General features: G+C 46.0%; 1 protein-coding gene and 1 long non-coding RNA gene across 15 annotated transcripts in view; one reads left to right on the top strand and one right to left on the bottom strand.

The window, feature by feature from the left end:
• DOCK7 (dedicator of cytokinesis 7) overlaps positions 1-19084 on the top strand; it is a 1498361-nt gene that overhangs the window by 893968 nt on the left and 585309 nt on the right. For all 14 annotated transcript variants that reach the window (XM_069642017.1, XM_069642019.1, XM_069642018.1 and 11 more), the window contains one exon: positions 6706-6876. In XM_069642017.1, coding sequence (XP_069498118.1) covers positions 6706-6876 — 171 coding nt within the window. The remainder of the gene's footprint in view (positions 1-6705; positions 6877-19084) is intronic.
• The window catches only part of LOC138544921 (uncharacterized), a 191407-nt gene that overhangs the window by 112790 nt on the left and 59533 nt on the right, over positions 1-19084 (bottom strand). The window lies entirely within an intron of this gene.

Here is a 19084-nt window from a genome sequence, read left to right on the forward strand (position 1 = left end):
ACTGCGTAGAAACACTTGCACCGTTTCTCAAAACCTTCATTAATGTATCTTTCAACTCTAACTCAGTCCCAGACAGTTTAAAAGAAGCTTGGGTGCGCCCTCTTCTCAAATAACCTACCTTAGACCCTGAAAACGCCAACAACTATAGACCTATCACGACTGTTCCCTTCTTGCTCAAGATTCTTGACAAGGTGGCCTACACCCAAATCCAGCAATACTTGGAAGAGAACCGTATTTTAGGGAAAAGACAATCGGACTTTCGTCCTGGACACGGGACCAAATCAGCCCTATTAGATCTTAAAATTCAACTCAACGACATTATGGACAAAGGCAAACCAGCACTCCTGCTCTTGCTAGACTTATCCGCGGCCTTCGATCTGGTCAATCATGACATTCTAGGCACGCAACTCAAAATCGAAGCTCACTTCTCCCCAGAAGCCACCTCCTGGGTCACATCCTTCTTTGAGGGACGACTCATGAAAGTTTTCTATGACTCAGCAAGCGCCACCCACACCGCAATCCACTGCGGAGTCCCACGAGGCTCCTGCACTGCCCCCACTTCACTCTTCCACTATTCAATGATCTGGATCATCGTCACATAGCCTACACCAACTATGCTGATGATACACAAGTCCTACTACCCGTTACAGGCATCTATGAACAAGATGCTGCGGCTCTAACTAAGATCTACACAGCCATCCAAACCTGGATGCAGCCAACGGCCTCTGCCTAAATGGGGACAAAACAGAGATCCTCCTAGTTAGCACCAAAGAAATATTAAACAAACTCCTGCACAATACAAATCCTTCAATATTGATAATTCCACCATCACAGTCTCCTCCGCAGTACAAACTGTATGAGTATACCTTGACTTCACACTATCCATGACACGGCAGGTCAGTGCCATAGCCTGCTCCGCTGCGCTTACCACTAAGGCAATTAATGCCGTAAAACCCTTCCTCTCCACAAAAAACTGCTTGTCAATAGCCAGAGCCACAGTAGGTACCAAATTGGACTACTGTAATGCCCTCTTCCTGGGCACATCCACAAAAAACCTAAAAAAAAATGCAAGTCACACAGAACAATGCCCTGAAAGCAGCTCTGAGCATTCCAAAAAGTGAACACATCTCTCAAGCCAGAAAAGAGGCCCATAGGCTACCAACAAAAGAACGCATCGTCTTCAAGTCCATGGCCATCACCCACAGGTGCCTCTCCTCTGATGCTCCGTCCTATCTCTCCGAAAGGATCACCCGCAACACATCCACCAGACCTACCAGGTTGCATCTAACTAATCAGACCTATGTACCGACGTTCAAAAGAACCAAAGCCGGAGGATCCAGCTTCCAACACCTAGCACCCAAAAACTGGAACGCACTCCCCACTGCACTAGAACGAAAAATCCTACCATGCATTCCGCAGACTACTCAAAACCACCCTCTTCAACTAACCCTCTCCACCCTCCTCCATCACTACTGTATGCTATAACTGTATGTATCTACGAGATGACCTCACAAAAGTATTATACCTAATGTTTTGTAAGTAACACCCTCTACCGTTTACCTGCTGTAACCTGTGCAACATGTATGCTATGTACCAAGTAAGCCTACTCTCAGCGCCACGATGCCTCCGGGCAGATGTGCGCTATACAAATCCAAATAAATAAAATAAATAAATGGTGAGATATAGACATAATCTCAATTCCAAAGCTTCTTTCTTTCCCCAATTCAGATCATGGGAATGTTGATACAGGCCAGTGCTCACATACTCAGGCGTGGCGTGGTAACACATGGAGTAATTTAATACAAAGAGGTTCACCTTTTGTCTGCAAATCACCCTGTAATAACATAGCATGTCAATGGGCCTCATTACAAGTTTGGCGGTAGCCTTGCCGGTAAAACCGACAGGCTGCTACCAAATTTGTAATTCTTTCCGGCGCCCACGAATGGGCAATTACCGGGTCATTACGGCCTGGCCGGACCTGGTAATTGCCCATTTGCGGGCGTCGGAATGCATTACTCCCCATTCACAATTGAGCCCTATAGGGCTCAATGGGAATGGGGAGGTCGGATGCACCGGCACTATTGAGAATGGTGCCGGTGCATCCGACATGCTCTGCTTGCGGGTGTCGGTACGGCCGCCAGGACAGACCTGGCGGCCGTAATGTGACCCACAAGCAGAACTCATAGTTTGCTGGTCCGGGAACTACGGTACCGGCAAGCTTACCGGTACCGTAGTTCCCGGACCGGCAGATGTGTAATGACCCCCAATGTCAAGTCCCATCTCACCCCGTCTCCCCCTCCCCATTTCCAACATGAGGAAGAGGTGACTAAGATCAGTAAAGATAACCCATAGGAATAGCATAGGGAAAACAAGGGCAACCTGCCATAGAAAGAACTCAAGTTGTCCCACTAAAAGTCAGGTAGGGTCAGGCATTTACTAGTAACCATTCACACCTGAATCCACTTGACTGGTCTTTTCACTATAAAAGGTGTGGTCTTACACAAATGAATGAGCGAGTTGGAGAGCAAGCAGGAGAGTGAGTTGGGAGGAAAGCCGAGATGCCAAAGCTGCCTAGGACCGGAGGCCAGATGCCGAGACGCTGAGATGCTGCATTTTCGAAAGAGCCAAAGTGTGGCAAGGGAGGTGTGCCTCCACGGAGCCAAGAAAAGTCTGTGTATGGGAGACGAGTGGCTTGCTGTTCCTCTTCAGAACCTGTGATTGCAAATCCTAGTTCCCTTGAGCTGGCGTGAAGCGCAGAAGTCACCACGGTGGGTCTAAAAGCATTGCAGAGCCATGTTGTGAAGGGCGCGATACAACGTAACACTAAAAACGCATAGGAAAGAGGTGCACATTGCGATACAGAAATGCAAGTAACATTGTAAGCCCGATATGAGGGAGACGTGCGTGTGTGAAATAATAATAAATGCAATGAACTTGGTCAATTAAGTGATGCAAGTGGAAAGAGGACCAGAAGCCTGTGAAAAAGGTGCAAGGGGTACTGAAGGAAACGACAGTCTAAAAAGGGTGCGAACGACCCGGGAAGGAAGAAACACAAGTGCATTGGTGCACAAAAAAGTGAAAGAAGCACAACAAAGAAAAGGAATACAGGACAGTGCCAGTGTGCATGACAAAGGCAAAGGGGAAAGCAAGAGTAAAAATCAAAGAGAGGGGTAAAGGGTCAGAGTGGTAATGCTGAGGGTAAGCAAAGAGCCTGTATTTTCGAAAGTCTCTGATTCTACCCATGAGAGGCTGGCATGTAAGAAAGAATATGTATAAAGAAAAGGCATATCCTGACCAGCTGAATTGGTGTTTGGAACCAAAGGGGCATGATCTTGGAGACGGGAACCCGAGAGGCCAATTGACGAAACTGACTTTCTGTTTTGAAAGCTTGAAGAGGCCGGAGCTTGGGGAAGGGAACCCTGAGAGGCCTACTGAGGAAAGTAGATTCTGTTTGGTGTTGAAAGTTGGAAGGGGCCTGAACTTTGGGAAGGGAATCCTGAGAGGCTTATTGAGGAAGGTAAAGTAAAGAGAACAAGTTGAAGCTTGGGGAAGGGAACCCCAAGGAACTCACACTGTAGGTATTTGAAATCACTTTAAGGGCCCTGTGGAAATAGTTCTTACGAACACTCCCTGTTAAGCGTACCCATCTTTGTGACATTGACCAAATTGCAGCTGATGAGAAGACCACCTGAAACCAACTTTAGTTTTACCATTTTTGTTGAACCCCTATTATTCCTTTTCTAAAGACTTCCTATCACATGTGTTGTAAAGAGTGAGGGCAAGCATAGGTTTAGACACAGACAGACATCTATTTTGGTCTATTAGACAACAATGGCCATTAGAAACATCAGCTAAGGGAACTGTCCCTTTAGAGTTAGGGCCAGTCATGCATAACACCAACCCGGAAACTTTAGTAAATAAAGGTTTTCAAGCTAACCCTTCGAGTCTCTGTCTCTCTTGATACCATGCCTGTCTCACAGGATGCTGAACAAACTCCTCAGAATTGCCAAAGCACAAGATCTCTCATGGCAGTTCGTACTATACCGGTTCATGAGGAACTACCGACTCACCCCACACACATTCACTGAAACAGCACCAGCCGACCTCATGCACAGAACGGTGCTAAAACCGTCCATACTGCATCACAAATCCATCACAGCGAAGAACATATAGCAGCAGCAAGTAACCTAAAAACGGGTCAAAGCCAATGCTCATATGAGCATTAAAAGACACGCCAGGATTTATTGGTGTCGGGTAAGGAATCACGTGTTAGTTCTCAACACTAGTAGAACAAAGCTAACACTCCAATTTGACAATGCTCCCTGGACTGTAGTGAACAGAAAAGGAACACTAGTAACGGCTCAATGTGGTACAGAGACAATTGCCAGAAACAAATCATGGTTGAAGCCACTACCTACACATGCCCAGAGATATCCAACAGGAATCTGAAAACTACGAAAGCACAGTGACCCACCTGGAATTAACAAAGGGGTAAGAAACGCCCTACCAAGAGGGACCAGAGATATCTCCAGAACCACCAGAGCATGAGGAGAAGAAACTCTGGAGGAGATCAACCTCACATCGGTGGCAGGTACGCTCTGAAGGCAGTTTCAGCCTCCTCACTGAGAATTAGAGACTGTGTGTATTAGAAGAGATAAAGTTAAAAAATGGTCATTTGACCAGGGACAGTTAAGTGTTTGTGATGAAAAAAGGAGAGGGACGTTATGTCCCAAACAGTGTATCTATTCCAACTGAGCACCACCGACACGTCACCGCGCATGGGCGGTGATGGAGGATTAAAAGGGACATGACCCAGTCTTCTGAGTCATTGCGGAGTATGCCACCTCTGATCCTACTTGCCCTGTGCCTTCCCTCACTGCGCCACTGTGAGAAACCAAAGGATGTCTCAACCGCTAGTCCTCAGGGACTTGCCATCCAGGTTGCCAGGCCACAGCCATCGCTTTTCGATCCAGTTCCCGGGGGGGTGGACCAAGCTTTCAGTTTGCACCCGCGAGGGATGACACAGCCCTTTGTCTTTTAGGCATGAATATATTGAGGGCCATTAAAGTGGGTAATAAAAACGTTTTGTATTACTGCTGTTAGAAGGAGCAGTAGTAGGCATGAATCGCTGTATTAGAAGATTATTTTGTTACTTTTATTGTCCTTATATTTGATTTGTGAAATGCCTAGGTTTGAATTAAAACAAATTACCCTACTGAATTCAAAGGCACATTTTAAATGTTTTCATTTCACTTAAATTCTTACCTGCACTTACACCAAGTGTCCTCCTTACACGTTTAAAATGTACTGTTTCATATCTGTGTATGAGTGCTTAGTAACAGGGGCTAGCCTGCTATTTGGCGTACCCCATTTTATCAAACAAAGAAAGAACTGAAGCGCTGGTAAATTGTGATTTACCCACAGTCTGATCAAGTGGGGAACTAGGAATGGAAAACTGACATCTTGAAAACACAATGAACTGGGATATTACTGAGGCGATTTTTCGCTCGGGCCTTCATCTTGGACAGAAGGCCATTAACAACAGGGTCGGCCCGTTACTGAGGCAATGGGCCTCATTATGACTTCGGCGGTAGCCATGCCGCTATTGGCGGCATGGCTGCCGCCGAAATCAGGTCCGGGTTCCCAGAATGGGGAATTACCGGGCCATTCCGAGTTCGGAGGGCCCGGTAATTCCTCCCTCCAGGAAGCCGGGCCCGGACCTTCCCCATTCCAATCGGAGCCCCCATAGGGCTCATTGGGAATGGGAGAGGGTGCAAACAGGCTGATTATGAGCGGCCCGTTGTTTGCTCCCTCTTCCCCTCGCGGGGCCTGGTAAGGACGCCTGGTTTGACCAAGCGTTACTTACCGGGTCTCGCGAGGGGAGCTTGTAATGAGGCGGAATGGGTTTGACGGGTCCACTTCCTTTAACGGAGCCCGTTAACCCGTTCCGCCTCAGTCGTAATGAGGCACAATGTCTTGCTTGGACCTTTATCTTGGGCAGAAGGCCGTTAACGACAGGGTCAGCCCGCCGCTGAGTGTAAAATCGCCATTAGCACCCTTGTAGTTCCCTACACCAGTGCTAATGGCGTCGTAAAAAAAAAAGCTTTCCTCTGGCGCTGTGCAGTGCTGTCCCCAAAGTCATCAACATTGAAAACGGACTTCGGGACCTCACTGTGTGGCGCCGGGCCGCAAATCAAAGGTTGTTTTTTGTTTGTTTTTCTGTTTAAACGGAATAACACACTCTTAGCGCCGTGTAGAAAACTACGTGGTTGCTAAGAGGGGAAGGGAAGAGAAGGGGGTGCTGACTACCCAGGCTGCTCGGAACATGGGCATGTACCATAAAATACAACCCGCGTTGTGAGCGTCCTGATTGGCCAGCGCTCCCTTCCAGGGGGCTAATTGAGCAGATGCCCTACTCTTTTGCTTTCTATGCTTTATGCAGATACATCACTCAGTGTTATGCAGGGGTAAAGGGGATGGAAATATTGAGTGAGCGAATGACTGGTAGTTCTTGAGCTAGGAATCATCAATCTTAAGGAATGCAAGTTAAAATTCTGAAGTCAAGTAAAGCTTTCTCATTGATAGATTCCATTATGTAGTATATGCACAGGTTGTTTTGTTAGAAATTATTTTCAAGCCATTTGACTTGGTCCATTCCATTTTTATCTCAAAACTCATATAAAATGTTTGCTTCTTACCCACAAGGTTTCATCAAAGCTGTATTTGTTACCCAACCCGAGCACACTGGTGTCTTTGAGACTGGACTTCCTCCGCATCGTCTGCAGTCATGAGCACTACGTCACCTTGAACCTGCCCTGCAGTTTGCTCACACCACCCTCCTCGCCATCACCATCGGTGTCTTCTGCAACATCTCAGGTAAGAAGTGCACATGACTAGTGTGTGGCATCACCCACGTGGTTGAGTTACCTCTCAAACCAGAGGTTTCTATCCTCTTCTTCCAGTGCAAGCTGTTGTGTTTGCTGCAATGTGTCTCTTTTTAGGGATCTTCCCTGAAAAGTTATAACGTGCAACAAATGCCCAGATTTTGAGAGTGGTGGGATGCCTCAGAGAAAGAGAGTCAGTCTCATTTAGGGGCTACTTTTCAGTCTCGTGTTGCTGAGCGGCTGCCTTGTATACCAGCATTCAATCTTATATTCCCTGGGACTGTCCCTCATTAGCTAATGTGCTAGTCCAGGGACTGACACTGACTTAATAAATAGCTGTTAGCCCAAAACGAACTGAATGAAGACTGGAATAAAGAAACTAAATATTACAATAAGTAAAATATGACCCATATGCACACTGTGCGTACCACGTCCGTGGACTTAAAAAGAAGAATATTTGACTGCATGTTTACACTTACATGCTAGTGTTTACTCTAATGTAGCAAACACTAATCAATAGCGCCCCTCTCACGGCTCTTACATTTATTTTAAATGTCCTTCCCACATTTCCTTAAGTTATTAGTGGGCACAGCTACTCTGCACAGACATATACAGGCTGAGCCATTTCTCATTCAACCACCTCTTTACAAAGTGAAAGATGCATTAAATTCAGGCTTTGTTATTTCTTGGACCTCAATTAATCTGAAAAATGTGGTTCTTACCATCATCATTGTTATTAAATGGCAAACAATGTGACATTTTGGGACTGATGGGTAACAACACTGACCCATGAGAAGAACACACAAGCAGCTGGGTTAACTGAGAAGAAATAGCCATAAAAGTGCACATACTCATTTTTATTCTGCTAAAAAGGGACAACCACAATCCGGCCTCTTCAACAACATGTGATAGTAAGACGGAGCATATCAATGTGCTAGAAGCAGTGGACAGATCAGACAGAACTGTCAGGGCTCTATCGCCATCAACAGGATTGATCAAATGTCTTTTTAAGTCTAAGTTTTGTTCATTTAAGGTTAGCATAAGCCATGGATGTGGATTAACTAAAAAGGATGTTGATGGGAGATTTGCAGTTGCACCCTTTGATTCGCCTGTCTCAAGAAGAGCATGTCCATCTCCCTTGGGTAGATTTTTCCATCCTGAATCCCAAAACCCATGTCTCCCATCCTGGGGACTCTGCACAGAAGTAGGGCCACTTCTGACCCACTAGATAAATAGTGACATTTTCTCCTGTCCTTCTAATGATGTCCTCTCGTCCTCCCATTACCTGGCAAGCAAAAGCTTCCAAATGGATTTTTTGAGAGTTTATTGGCCACGTTAAAGTCGTCAGGAATGTTGAAGAGGATATGTCCTTATTTTTCTTGTCCATTGTAGCAACCTTTCTCTTTCCGCTGGACTCTTCTGTGTCTCCTAGAAATCAGTAACTGTCTTTCCCTTTTTCAAAAAAGCCATCTGCTGACCCAACTGTCTCTACAAACTATCGGCAATTTTTTCTCCAACCCCTTTATTCAAAAGTCCTCGAGTGGGTGTTCTGCGACCGGATCACTATTACCTAGAGGATGTTTGTTAATGAAAATTGTCAGTCAATAAAAGCGACCATCTTGGCGAGTCTAAACAAACTAATTTGTTTTTCCTAACTGCACGAGTTTCACAAATATTGTGACTGAGTAATATTCTAAAGTATTGCAAATTAGGTATGGTGATTGTCTCAGTGTGCCAACTATTGTTTCTGTTACCCCGGTTGGATTGTTTCCTTAAAGAATTCTGCAAATCACCACTTCCACAGTTGTTTATTTTTTAAGCATATATTTTATGAAATCCGTTTTTTAATGTTCTTCTTACTCTCTTTACTCTCTACAGGTGTTTCACCACTTTTCTATAATGGATCATCAGGAGAGTGTCCTGTTAATTTGTGATTTTGTTTTCTTGAAAAGGTTTTAATGTTTTTATATCAGTTGTCAATGCCCAACTTTATAGCGAAACACAGGTGAAAAGGTACTTCTTTGTTCAAGCTGAAGTGATCCGCTTGTCCCTCAATTTGTACCACTGACCTGCGTTATACGTTGAGTAAAGAGAGTAAAAAGAGCACAGAAAAAAACTGATTTCATACAATATATGCTTAAAAAAGAAACAACCGTGGACAATCACCATACCTAATTTGCATTACCTAGAGGATAGTAGTCTTAGCGATCCACTTCAATCTAGCTTTCATAGTAAACACTCCAACAATATGGAACTCATGCTTGTGACCAACTTTTTCTTTAATGCTCACCACTCCAAACTCTAATATACTCATACTTTTTGACTGCTCTGCTGCTTTCAACCACTCCTCTCCTCCTCCTCGCTCTCCAGGACCTTGTGTTTTGAAAATCTGTTCTAGCCTGGACTGCCTGTGTTCTAGAAGGTCGCTCCTTTAAAATCTCCCAGAACTTGCAAACCTCTAACTCCTCCCCTCTCGGGGGAGGTGTCCCCCGAAAGATCAGTCCTTGGACAACTGCTCTTAATCCTCTATATCTCTGCCCTAGCTAGACCTTTCCCTTCCTTTCACTGTCACCTCTTTGCTGAAGATGCTCAATGCTCAAATCTGTTTCTACTTTCCTTCCTTCACCCCAGCCATCATGGAACACATCACCAGCTGCATCACTGCTGGCACTCCACTAGCTCTTCTAACGTGAACCATTCCCTCCTGACCCTCTTGTTCCATTGCCCAATCTCATTAATTTGGGTAATCATTGATAGCAACAACTATCTGCAATAATCCATCCCTACCACCACATCCGCTGCTCATATCACCTTTCTCAACATTCAGAAAATATATCCATTACTTAATCACCACTTTCAGAAAACTCTAATCTCAACCTTCGTGCTCTGCAAACTCGACGACTGCTCTGGCCTACACACCTTGGCCTTCCTCTCTACGCCTCCCTCTAGACAAAGATCCTAACTTTCCTACCCGCAATCTATACAATCTACCCAGATCCCTCCCCACTTCTACCTACCAACACCACGGTGGTTGGCACAAACTCTTACTGTTCAAGTTCCTTCTGCTAGTCTTTAAAGCTATCAATGATCCTCATTACCGGGCTGACTCTCTCCGACTACTCCCCATCTCACTATCTCCACCCCTCCTTTGCACTCTTGCTTTCCCTGTTTCTCCCTACTTGCCTGGCGCCATTGGAACTCGCTGCTCATCACAATTCAAGATAGATCGACAGTGGATCTCTTCAATGCTCAGCTTAAACATTGCCTACTGGCTAAAGAGGTAGTTACTTCAACCCCTCCCTGTCCACCCAGCCTGATCCCACCACCCCCTCTAGTACCACGTGTATTTGTACATTACTTCTCATAGGTTGCAGCACATGCCCCCTCAGGCTAATGTTACCTTTCTAAGCCACCTGTTCATTTTTGTTTTGTTTTGCTTTGTGTCTGGGCTATGTTCCACTTTGTTTACACCCTAATATACTGGCATATCCCCTTGCTGACAGACTTTCACAGCATTGGTTTACTCCCGATTTCCAATTATTATTTTGCCCAGGCTGGCTCTCCTGTTACGATACACGCATTCCCACTTCATTATTGCCATGCCAGTTGAATGTAATTATTTTCCTGAGATGTGTTAATTGCTCTAATCATTAGGTGGTCAGTTTCACCCACCTGTCACAGTTGGGAACCAGACACCACTTGGTCCACACAGAATGAGATTGAACACTTTGTGTTATTCTTACTGGAAGGGTTGAATGACCGCCTATAATGGGACTATATGGGGGACTACTAGAAGATAAAAAAAAAGATAAATAACTACTGCCTAACAGTGTAAGGATGACTCTGCAGTAGAAAATGTGCAAGGGTTTAATCAAGGAGGACTTGGTGTCCAAGGATGTCCATTCATCAAAATGCCAGCGATAGGACGGGGTCATCTTTGGCTCATTATTCAAGTCCCTGGGTGACTGAATCCCTTATTTCACCCCACAAAAGAAGGTTCCTATTCACTGGGTTGTTCCACTTTTTGGATACTGACCTATTGGAAGCAGACACAGCGAATATGTACCTCTGAGCCTTGGGTAGCTGGGTTATTGATGATACTCCATGCCAAACGTATTACTCCATTGTATTACATTGAGATCTGAATCCTGCTCTGCTTCTCTTCTACTGGGGCTGCTGGGACTTCAACCCAGTCAGAGTCTGTTCTTTAGGACCTCTACTGGTGCCCCCTGAGGTTGGCTGCATTCTTGTTCTACTGGCAGGGAGGAAAATTGACTTTCCTGGCTTTCCACAATAGCCGAAGGTCAGCTGACAGACTTTGTCCTGTTATCTCTTTGGGGGCAATATTTACTTTATCTTAAAATGTTTTTATTAGCATTTGTAATATACAATAACAAAACAACCAATGACAGCATGTGGTCTTCAATATGTAGCACTTTCATATGGGGTAGCCTCCTATTTCCGGCGGAACCAACATACAGGGTATGTCCAGGGCCGCCAGGGCCAGAAAACTCAGTCACGTTTTCACATCCTAGCAGGTAACTTCATATGCATATTCATTCTAATTTACACAATGCTATCTTTTTCAAGGGGGTTTATCATCAGACGGATGGAACATGTCCCACACCAGTGTCTTCCAGGCCTCATACGCCGGGCCAGCCTCCCCTTGCAACACCCTCGCCACACACCCTAGTCTCTGCTCCCATCCAGCGTTCCAGTTCATTATACCACCTAGTATGTTGCGGGCCTCCAGGCTTCTTCCACGCCATTGCAATGGCCTTTTTGCCAGCACGCATGCCATGTCCATAAATTTAATGAGGTGTCCGATTTTGCTAACTCTCGGCTAAGCACCTAGCAGGAATTCCTTTGGTGACCATTCGTATCTTAACAGCCCAGCCCCTCTGCACGCCTGTTCAATCTTGTGCCAAAAATTGCGTACCTTGAAACACTCCCAGAACATGTGCATCATGCCCGCACCTTCTGACTTACACCAGGGACACAGTGGTGTGTCTGTGGCGCCGCGAAACTTAGCAATTCTACTAGGTGACACTTCCCAGGGATATTCTAGTATCCTCTCCCACACTCTTTCGGTTATGTCAACACCCAAATCCAGTTCCCACCCCTGCTTTAGTCCACTGCCTCTAGGCTTCTGTCTATCTGCAAGCTGTCCATATATCCTAGACACTGGTTTCCATCCGTCTCCCAGGTTATGCAACAGCGTCGGTATCGGCGCCGATGCCGGCTCCTCAGGCCAGCTCTTCCAGATGTTCCTCGCTACTCTCCTAATCCTCTGGTACCATAGAAACTGGCCGCTGGACAGTCCCTCATTTTTCACCATGAAGTCGAACTCTCTAAAGGAGCCCTCCTCATACACATCTCCCCAAGTATAGATGCCATATCTCTCCCACTGTCTGGTCCTCATCAAGTCTGCTTTAGTGTCACATACATCTGCCACTATCGGGGTGTCGGGCAAGTAGGAGTAGTCCTGCCCTGTTAGTTTCAAGGCTCTGCCCCAGACCTTCTTGCCTAGTTGCACGATCATTGGTTGAGTTCTGAAGCACTTCGCCGGTACCCATAATACCTCCTTTAAGCGCGCTGGTGCAATTAGCTGTTTAAGCAATCTCGTTTCCGAGGTTATTTCCTCTGCTAACCATTTGGCCATGTGACAAAGTTGTGCTGCTAGGAAGTATCTCTCAAAGTCCGGTAGTTGAACCATGCCTGCTTTGAATGGCAGCGTGAGTATTCCCAAGGACAGGGCCTCACAATAGCTCCCTCAACAGCTTCTCCAGTAGTTTGAAGAAGGAGGCAGGTATGTAATAGTGAATGTTATGGAAGAGGTATAGGAACCTTGGGAGGACTATCATTTTAACCACGGCCACCGTTCCCATTAATGACAATGGCATCCTGGCCCAGAACTATTGCTAGCGTTGTGTTGCCCCCATGTATCTGTTCGGGCGCATGCCAAATATTCACCCCCAAGTATCTAAACATATGATTTTGCCACCTGACATCTGGGAGGGCCCCTTCGCTCTCTTTTGCCAGGCCTGCTAGCGGGAATATGCACGATTTCTCCTTGCTGAGGCGGATCCGAGATATTCAGGCAAAATTCTGCAGAACATCTAGGATCACCGGCACATTGAGGTGTGGGTGCCTTAGATATAGCAGTACGTCGTTGGCATACAGTGATACAACATGATTCTCCCCTCCCATACTTATGCCCACTCAAAGAACTGCTTCCTGATATATATAGCGGCTGGTTCCAAGCCCAGAATGTAGAGCATGGGTGACAGCAGGCAGCCCTGTCTAGTGCCTCTTTGGATGTCCCATAATGCCGATACCACCCTTCCTGTTTTCACCCTTGCCACGATGCTTTGTAGAGCAACCTGATCCATCTTATGAACTGATCTCCCAGCCCAAATTGTCTCAGAGTAGCAATTAAACAATTCCCAATATATGGAGTCGAACGCTTTTATAGCGTCTAATGAGATCACCGCATATTTTCCCTGATCATCTGTCGTCTGTGCTATAATGTGTTGCAGCCTATGTAGGTCCCCTGCTGTGTTTCTACCTGGTACAAACCCATTCTGGTCCCCATGCACTCTGGACCCTATTACTTTCAACAGCCTTTTGGCCAATATAGTCGTGAGAATCTAAATGTCATAATTTAGCATAGCTAGCGGCCTATATGAGCTACATTGTTCTATAGGCTTCCCGGGCTTTAGGATCGTGACAACCACCGTTTCCCTCATGCGTCTCGGCAGTATCCCTGTGTTATATGCCTCTTTAAACACTTTGTCTAGGACCGGAGCTAGTTCCAAGCTGTATGCTTTATAAATTTCAGGGGGTAGCCCATCGCTCCCCGTAGTTTTGTAGGTGGCCAACGACTGTATTGCCTCGTTCACGTCTTCAACTGTTAGTTCCGCACCCAACATTTCTTGTTGGGCTGCATCTAATGATGGCAAGCCTATCTCATCTAACATATCTTGTATAGTTTCCTTGGGAACCTGCTCCTCATGACTGTACAGTTGGGAATAAAAGTCCCTCAACACATCATTTATTGCTAGCTGCGTGGTGTGTGTTACACCTGTGTCGTCTTTGATGACTGTTATCAGATGTCTTGGGTTTCCTTCTTGCACAGCCATGACAGCAGTCTACCTGCCTTGACCACTTCTTCATGGGTTCTAGTAGTCTTGGCTATGTAGTCAAACTTTGACAATCTGTCCCAGGCATTTCGGCATTCCTCTCTAATACTTGCTAGCTCCTGCTGTGTCTCCCTGGACTTCTGGGCCAAAGCTTCCAGTTGTTGGATCCTGTTTCCAACTCACCCCTGAGCAGTTTCCTTACTCCACCCGGCTGGCAATGATCTCTCCTCTAACTAAGACCTTCATAGCCTCCCATATCGTGTCCCGGCCTTTAACACTCCCCACATTAATGTCTTTATATTCCATAATCTTGCACCTGAGGTCTTCTTTAAAAGAAGAGTCTGTGAGGGTGTCCATTGGCATGTGCCACAGTGGTATGGGTGGCATAGGTCCCTTCATCCTCTATTCCATGACTAGGGGTGAGTGGTCTGAGATTGATCTACCAAGGTAGGATGCTCGTTCTATCTGGGGAGGTGCATTCTATCTATCAATAGGTAATCGATTCTGGTGTACAGGTCATGGGGAGATGAGTAGTAGGAAAACTCCCTGTCTTCGGGGTGTATTTCTCTCCACACCTCTGCCAGGTCGAGATTCTTTATTACATTGTTTAGTGGAGATGAGGTCCATTGTGATCCTTGTGGTGGGAGATTAGATCTGTCCAATGTGGGATCTCGGACACAATTAAAATCCTCCCACCCCCAAATAAAGAAGCATCCCCGATAGGCTGCCAGTTTTGCGCCCAACTTGGTCAGGTATACCGCAGTTCCACAATTAGGGAGGTAAGAGTTAACTATGCAGATGTCTAGTTATTCTATATTCCCCCTTAGTATTAGGTATCTCCCTTCCGGGTCCACCTCCTTAGACAAGAGTCTGAAGGGCACCGTTTTGTGTAACCACGTGTATACCCCCCGAGCATATTTAGAATAGGGAGCCCCGAACCCCTGAGCTCCCCCACCCTCTGTGGCCCATCACTTTATTATTGCCATCAGCAGTGAGGTAGGTCTCTTGTATCATAGAAATGGAAACTTCTACCTCCTCAGGTAGGATTTAATCCTGTTTCTCCGCATGTAGGTGCCCATCCCCCTGACATTCCATGTCATTACCCTTATGTCAACCGCCATCATCATGTATCCCATACCTCCTGTAGTCTGCTCTTCTTCTCAACACCGCCCACCCCCCAGCCTCCTCCCCCCGTGGTTTCCCAGCCTCAGCACTTCCCTTGTCAGACGCCTCTTCACCCCCCATCGAGCTTTCCTTGAAGACCATGTAATAGGACAACAAACAGTTTAAACTGAACAGTCTGCATCCAACATTTGCAGGAAATGAATAGTACTTAACCAAGAACAAATAAATGCGCTCAGCAGCCGCTCTCCATTTGCAGTGCGCAAGCGCCCTCGCACCGTCTTGGCCCATCCAGGCATTAATGTGCGAGTTTATGCAGTGTCGGCAACGGGCCGTCACCTAACAGTTCGTGGGGTGGGTCGTACTCTGGTGAGTCGTCCAGGCCGTCGTCCCCTCCATGTGTCGTATCTCGGTTCGCCATGCAGTTGTATATATAGCTCACGGCATTCTTCAGCAGCTTCTTGTGCAATTGGCGAGTCCCCCTCCACCAGTGTGTTTGCTTGAAGTCTGTACTACTCAGGTAACTCGTTCTTCACCCTGGTCTAGATTGTTGTGTTCCATCCACATCTTGGCCGCTGCTGGCATCTCCAGGAAAGCCAGTCTCCCTTTATATATCACTTTGAGCCTGGACGGATACATCAGCATGTATTTGAGGTGCAGTTGCCTGAGTCTTGCCTTGATTGGCACAAAGGAATTCCTTGCCCGTTGGACCGCTGGCGTGTAGTCCGGGTATATAGCTATACTGGCGTTATCACAGTGGATTTCCCGACCCTCTCTCGAAAATCTCAGGATGGTCTCTCTGTCTCGGAAGTTGAGTATTTTTGCTTGCTATCATGGGACAGGGATAGGAGCCCGGAGGCGGTTTCTTTTGCAAGGACATGTGGGCCCTCTCCACCACAAATCCTTGTGAGAGTTTTCCTAATCAGATTTCCTGCAGAATCAAGTTTTCGACAAACTCAGTGGGGTTCGGGCCATCCATCCCTTGCGGGATCCCTAGCAAGCGCACGTTATTGCGCCGAGCGCAGCCTTCAGCGTCCTCGGCTCTGGCCTCCAGTGCCGCATTCTTTATTTCCAGCTCTGACAGTCTCTTCTCAAGGTTGCTAGTAGTGTCCATTGTCTCTTTCAAGTCCTTCTCAGTGTTCGTGACCCTTTCCATGAGATTGCGAATGTCCTGCCGCATTAGTTGCATATCAGATTTAACTTCCTTGATTTTGGTGTCGATGAAAGTTTTCAGAGCGGCATATGCATCCAACACCTGGCTGTCTTTAGTCCCATCTTCCTTGTCTGGTTGAGCTGGCTGCACCGCTGTTTCACTCTGTAGCTGCCCTTTGGGTGTGGCGGCAGTGCTCCAGATAAGATTTTGAGGTGGGAGTATTTTACTCCAGATTTTTAAACTTTAACAGTAAATGTTTGCTTGTTTTATTTTGTTTGTTTATTTTATTTAGTATAGCGCTCCAGACCCAGGGGTAAATGGGCGCTTAAGGACAGGTTACATGGTTACAGTATATAGAAAATGATTGCAATTATACAATTGTGGCGGTAATATGCCATATGCAGTATGTACAAGCAGGTAGTTAGATTTCACGGTTAAACATTTCAGAGTGTTTACAATATATACAGTTAGTAATAGGCTTAGTCTATCTGAGGGTTGCCTTCTCCAGAAGCCAACTAATGACTAATTTTCTGAACAATTGGAAGGTTTTGGCCAATTTAATATTTAGCGGCAAGGTGTTCCAAAGTTGAGGGGCAAGGACAGTGAAACTCGAGCCCCCAGCTCTTTTGGTGGTGAATCTGGGCACGGTGAGGCAGAGAGTATTAGAGGATCTAGTGATTCTTGTGTTTGGTTTTAAGGTGAGTTTGTTGGTGAGGTACGGGGGATAGGTGGTTTAGGGCTTTATAGGTAAGGCAGAGGGTTTTTAAGTCGATTTGTTGTTGAATGGATAGCCATTTGCAGGAAATTCTTATGTGGGAGATGTGCTCCCTCCTGGGAATATTTAATGCTGCTCTCAGGATCTTTGGAGGATCTGAAGTTTCTTGATTATAGCTTGGCTGGCACCAAGGTAGAGGCTATTGCAATAGTCAAGCTTCGATTGTATGAGGGCCCTAGCCAGAATGAGGCAGCTGTTCGTGGATAGAAAAGGTCTGTAAGGCCCTTATTAGTTTTCCAGTGTAGGCGGTGGCTGAGGCGATCATAGTAACTTGTTTGGAGAGGTTGGTATTGGCGTCGAGGTAGAAGCCTAGGGTTTTCACATTTTTCACGACTGGGATGATGTTGCCATCTATGATAAAGTTGGAGTAATCGGGACTAAGTTTCTGTAAGTTATTAGGGGATCCGACTAGGAGGAGCTCGGTCTTCTCATCATTCAGGCAGAGGCTGTGTGTGGCCATTCATGCCTGAATGATGGCGAAGATTTCGTTAATCCTGGTGGCGTCTGTATTGTAGTTGCCAGTGATGGTGAGAAGTATCTGGCTGTCATCTGCGTAGTTGGTGTAGGTGACACCCAGATGGTCCAGCTTATCAAAGAGAGGTTTTGTAAAGATGTTATAGAGGGTGGGGGAGACGCAGGACCCTTGTGGGACACCACAGGTGATGGGAATGTGATTTTTAAAAGAGTAAAAATGACTTTTCTCCTTTGCAAGAGAGTAAAATGTATGTGACATCCAGCCGATGTGTGCAACAACTGTTTGGAAATCATTACTATGCGGCAGCTTTCTACATTGTGACAAAATACACCTTTCATTATTTCTCTAAGGTCTGGCCATTTGATCTCTCCTGTATATAATTCAATGTTGAAAACACAAAAACCTAGCCAATTACATAGTAAAGCAAACATTAATTGCACGGTGTGTTTTGAGGTTCGATAGCAGAATTGTCTTTTGATGTTTAATGAAAGATCTCGTTTCCTGGAGCTATTACTACATAATGGTATGCCAATGTTATGATCCAACAGTGCAGGGACGCAAGGACACCATACTAAATTCTATGTCTAATCTCATGGTCAAATGTTTATTTATGTAGCGCTTTTGGCAAAACACTGTACATAGAACATATTTATTTTTTATTTTTTAAACAATTTTTATTAATTTCAACAAACCACACAGCCAAAAGAAACCTAGACAGTGAACAACAATGGTAGTTTCCACATATCCTGTGCAGTTCCATAATGTGGCCACCGCCTCCCCGTTACCCCGTCCCCTATCCCGAGCCTACCCCACAACATCACCTTTCCCCACTTCATCTGGGGACCCCCCTCCGTCCGCTCCCCATGAGGAATCCTCGTCTTCTAAGTAAATCTGGGCAGACCCAGATACTATAGCCACTAAGTGCCTCCAGGCTATCCGTGTCTCCACTTCCTCCTCTCAACCAAATTTCTACTTTTAGTCTGTTGCTTGCTTTTCAGCCCATGGAAATCCTGCGCTTAGCAAGTATATAGGCCAGGTCCTTGAGTTTAATCACATGTTTCAACTTACGTGGCCTAGGAATCCGCCCCCACCATACACGCACACAAAGATTCCACCTCCAGATGAATCCCCTTCTCCTTCAAAAGGTGGGCCACCTCCCCCCAGAATCTCCTTATTTCCAGGCATGACCAGAACATATGTACCAGTCCCGCGTTCACCTCCCTGCATTTAGGGCATGTTTGTATTCCTGCATTCTTAAACCAAGCAATCTTCTGAGGGGGTCATATACGCTCTATGGGTAACATATAACTGGATTTGTTGCAACCTTGCGTTCCTGGACACCTTTTTTGTGGTATCCCTGTACCCTCACCCCCAATCCATCACTCATCGATTCTCTGGCTATCTCTTCCCAATCCTGTCTCAACTGGAGCACTTTGCTTCCCACCTTTGACATCAGCAATTCATAAATTTGGGAGACCTCACAGCCTCCGTCTGTTACGCCGTAAAACTTTTCTATGGCCGTGTCGGGCTGCC

Source organism: Ambystoma mexicanum, chromosome 1q (genome assembly GCF_040938575.1).
Source record: "Ambystoma mexicanum isolate Mex_15411 chromosome 1q, UKY_AmexF1_1, whole genome shotgun sequence".
Classification (NCBI taxonomy): domain Eukaryota; kingdom Metazoa; phylum Chordata; class Amphibia; order Caudata; family Ambystomatidae; genus Ambystoma; species Ambystoma mexicanum.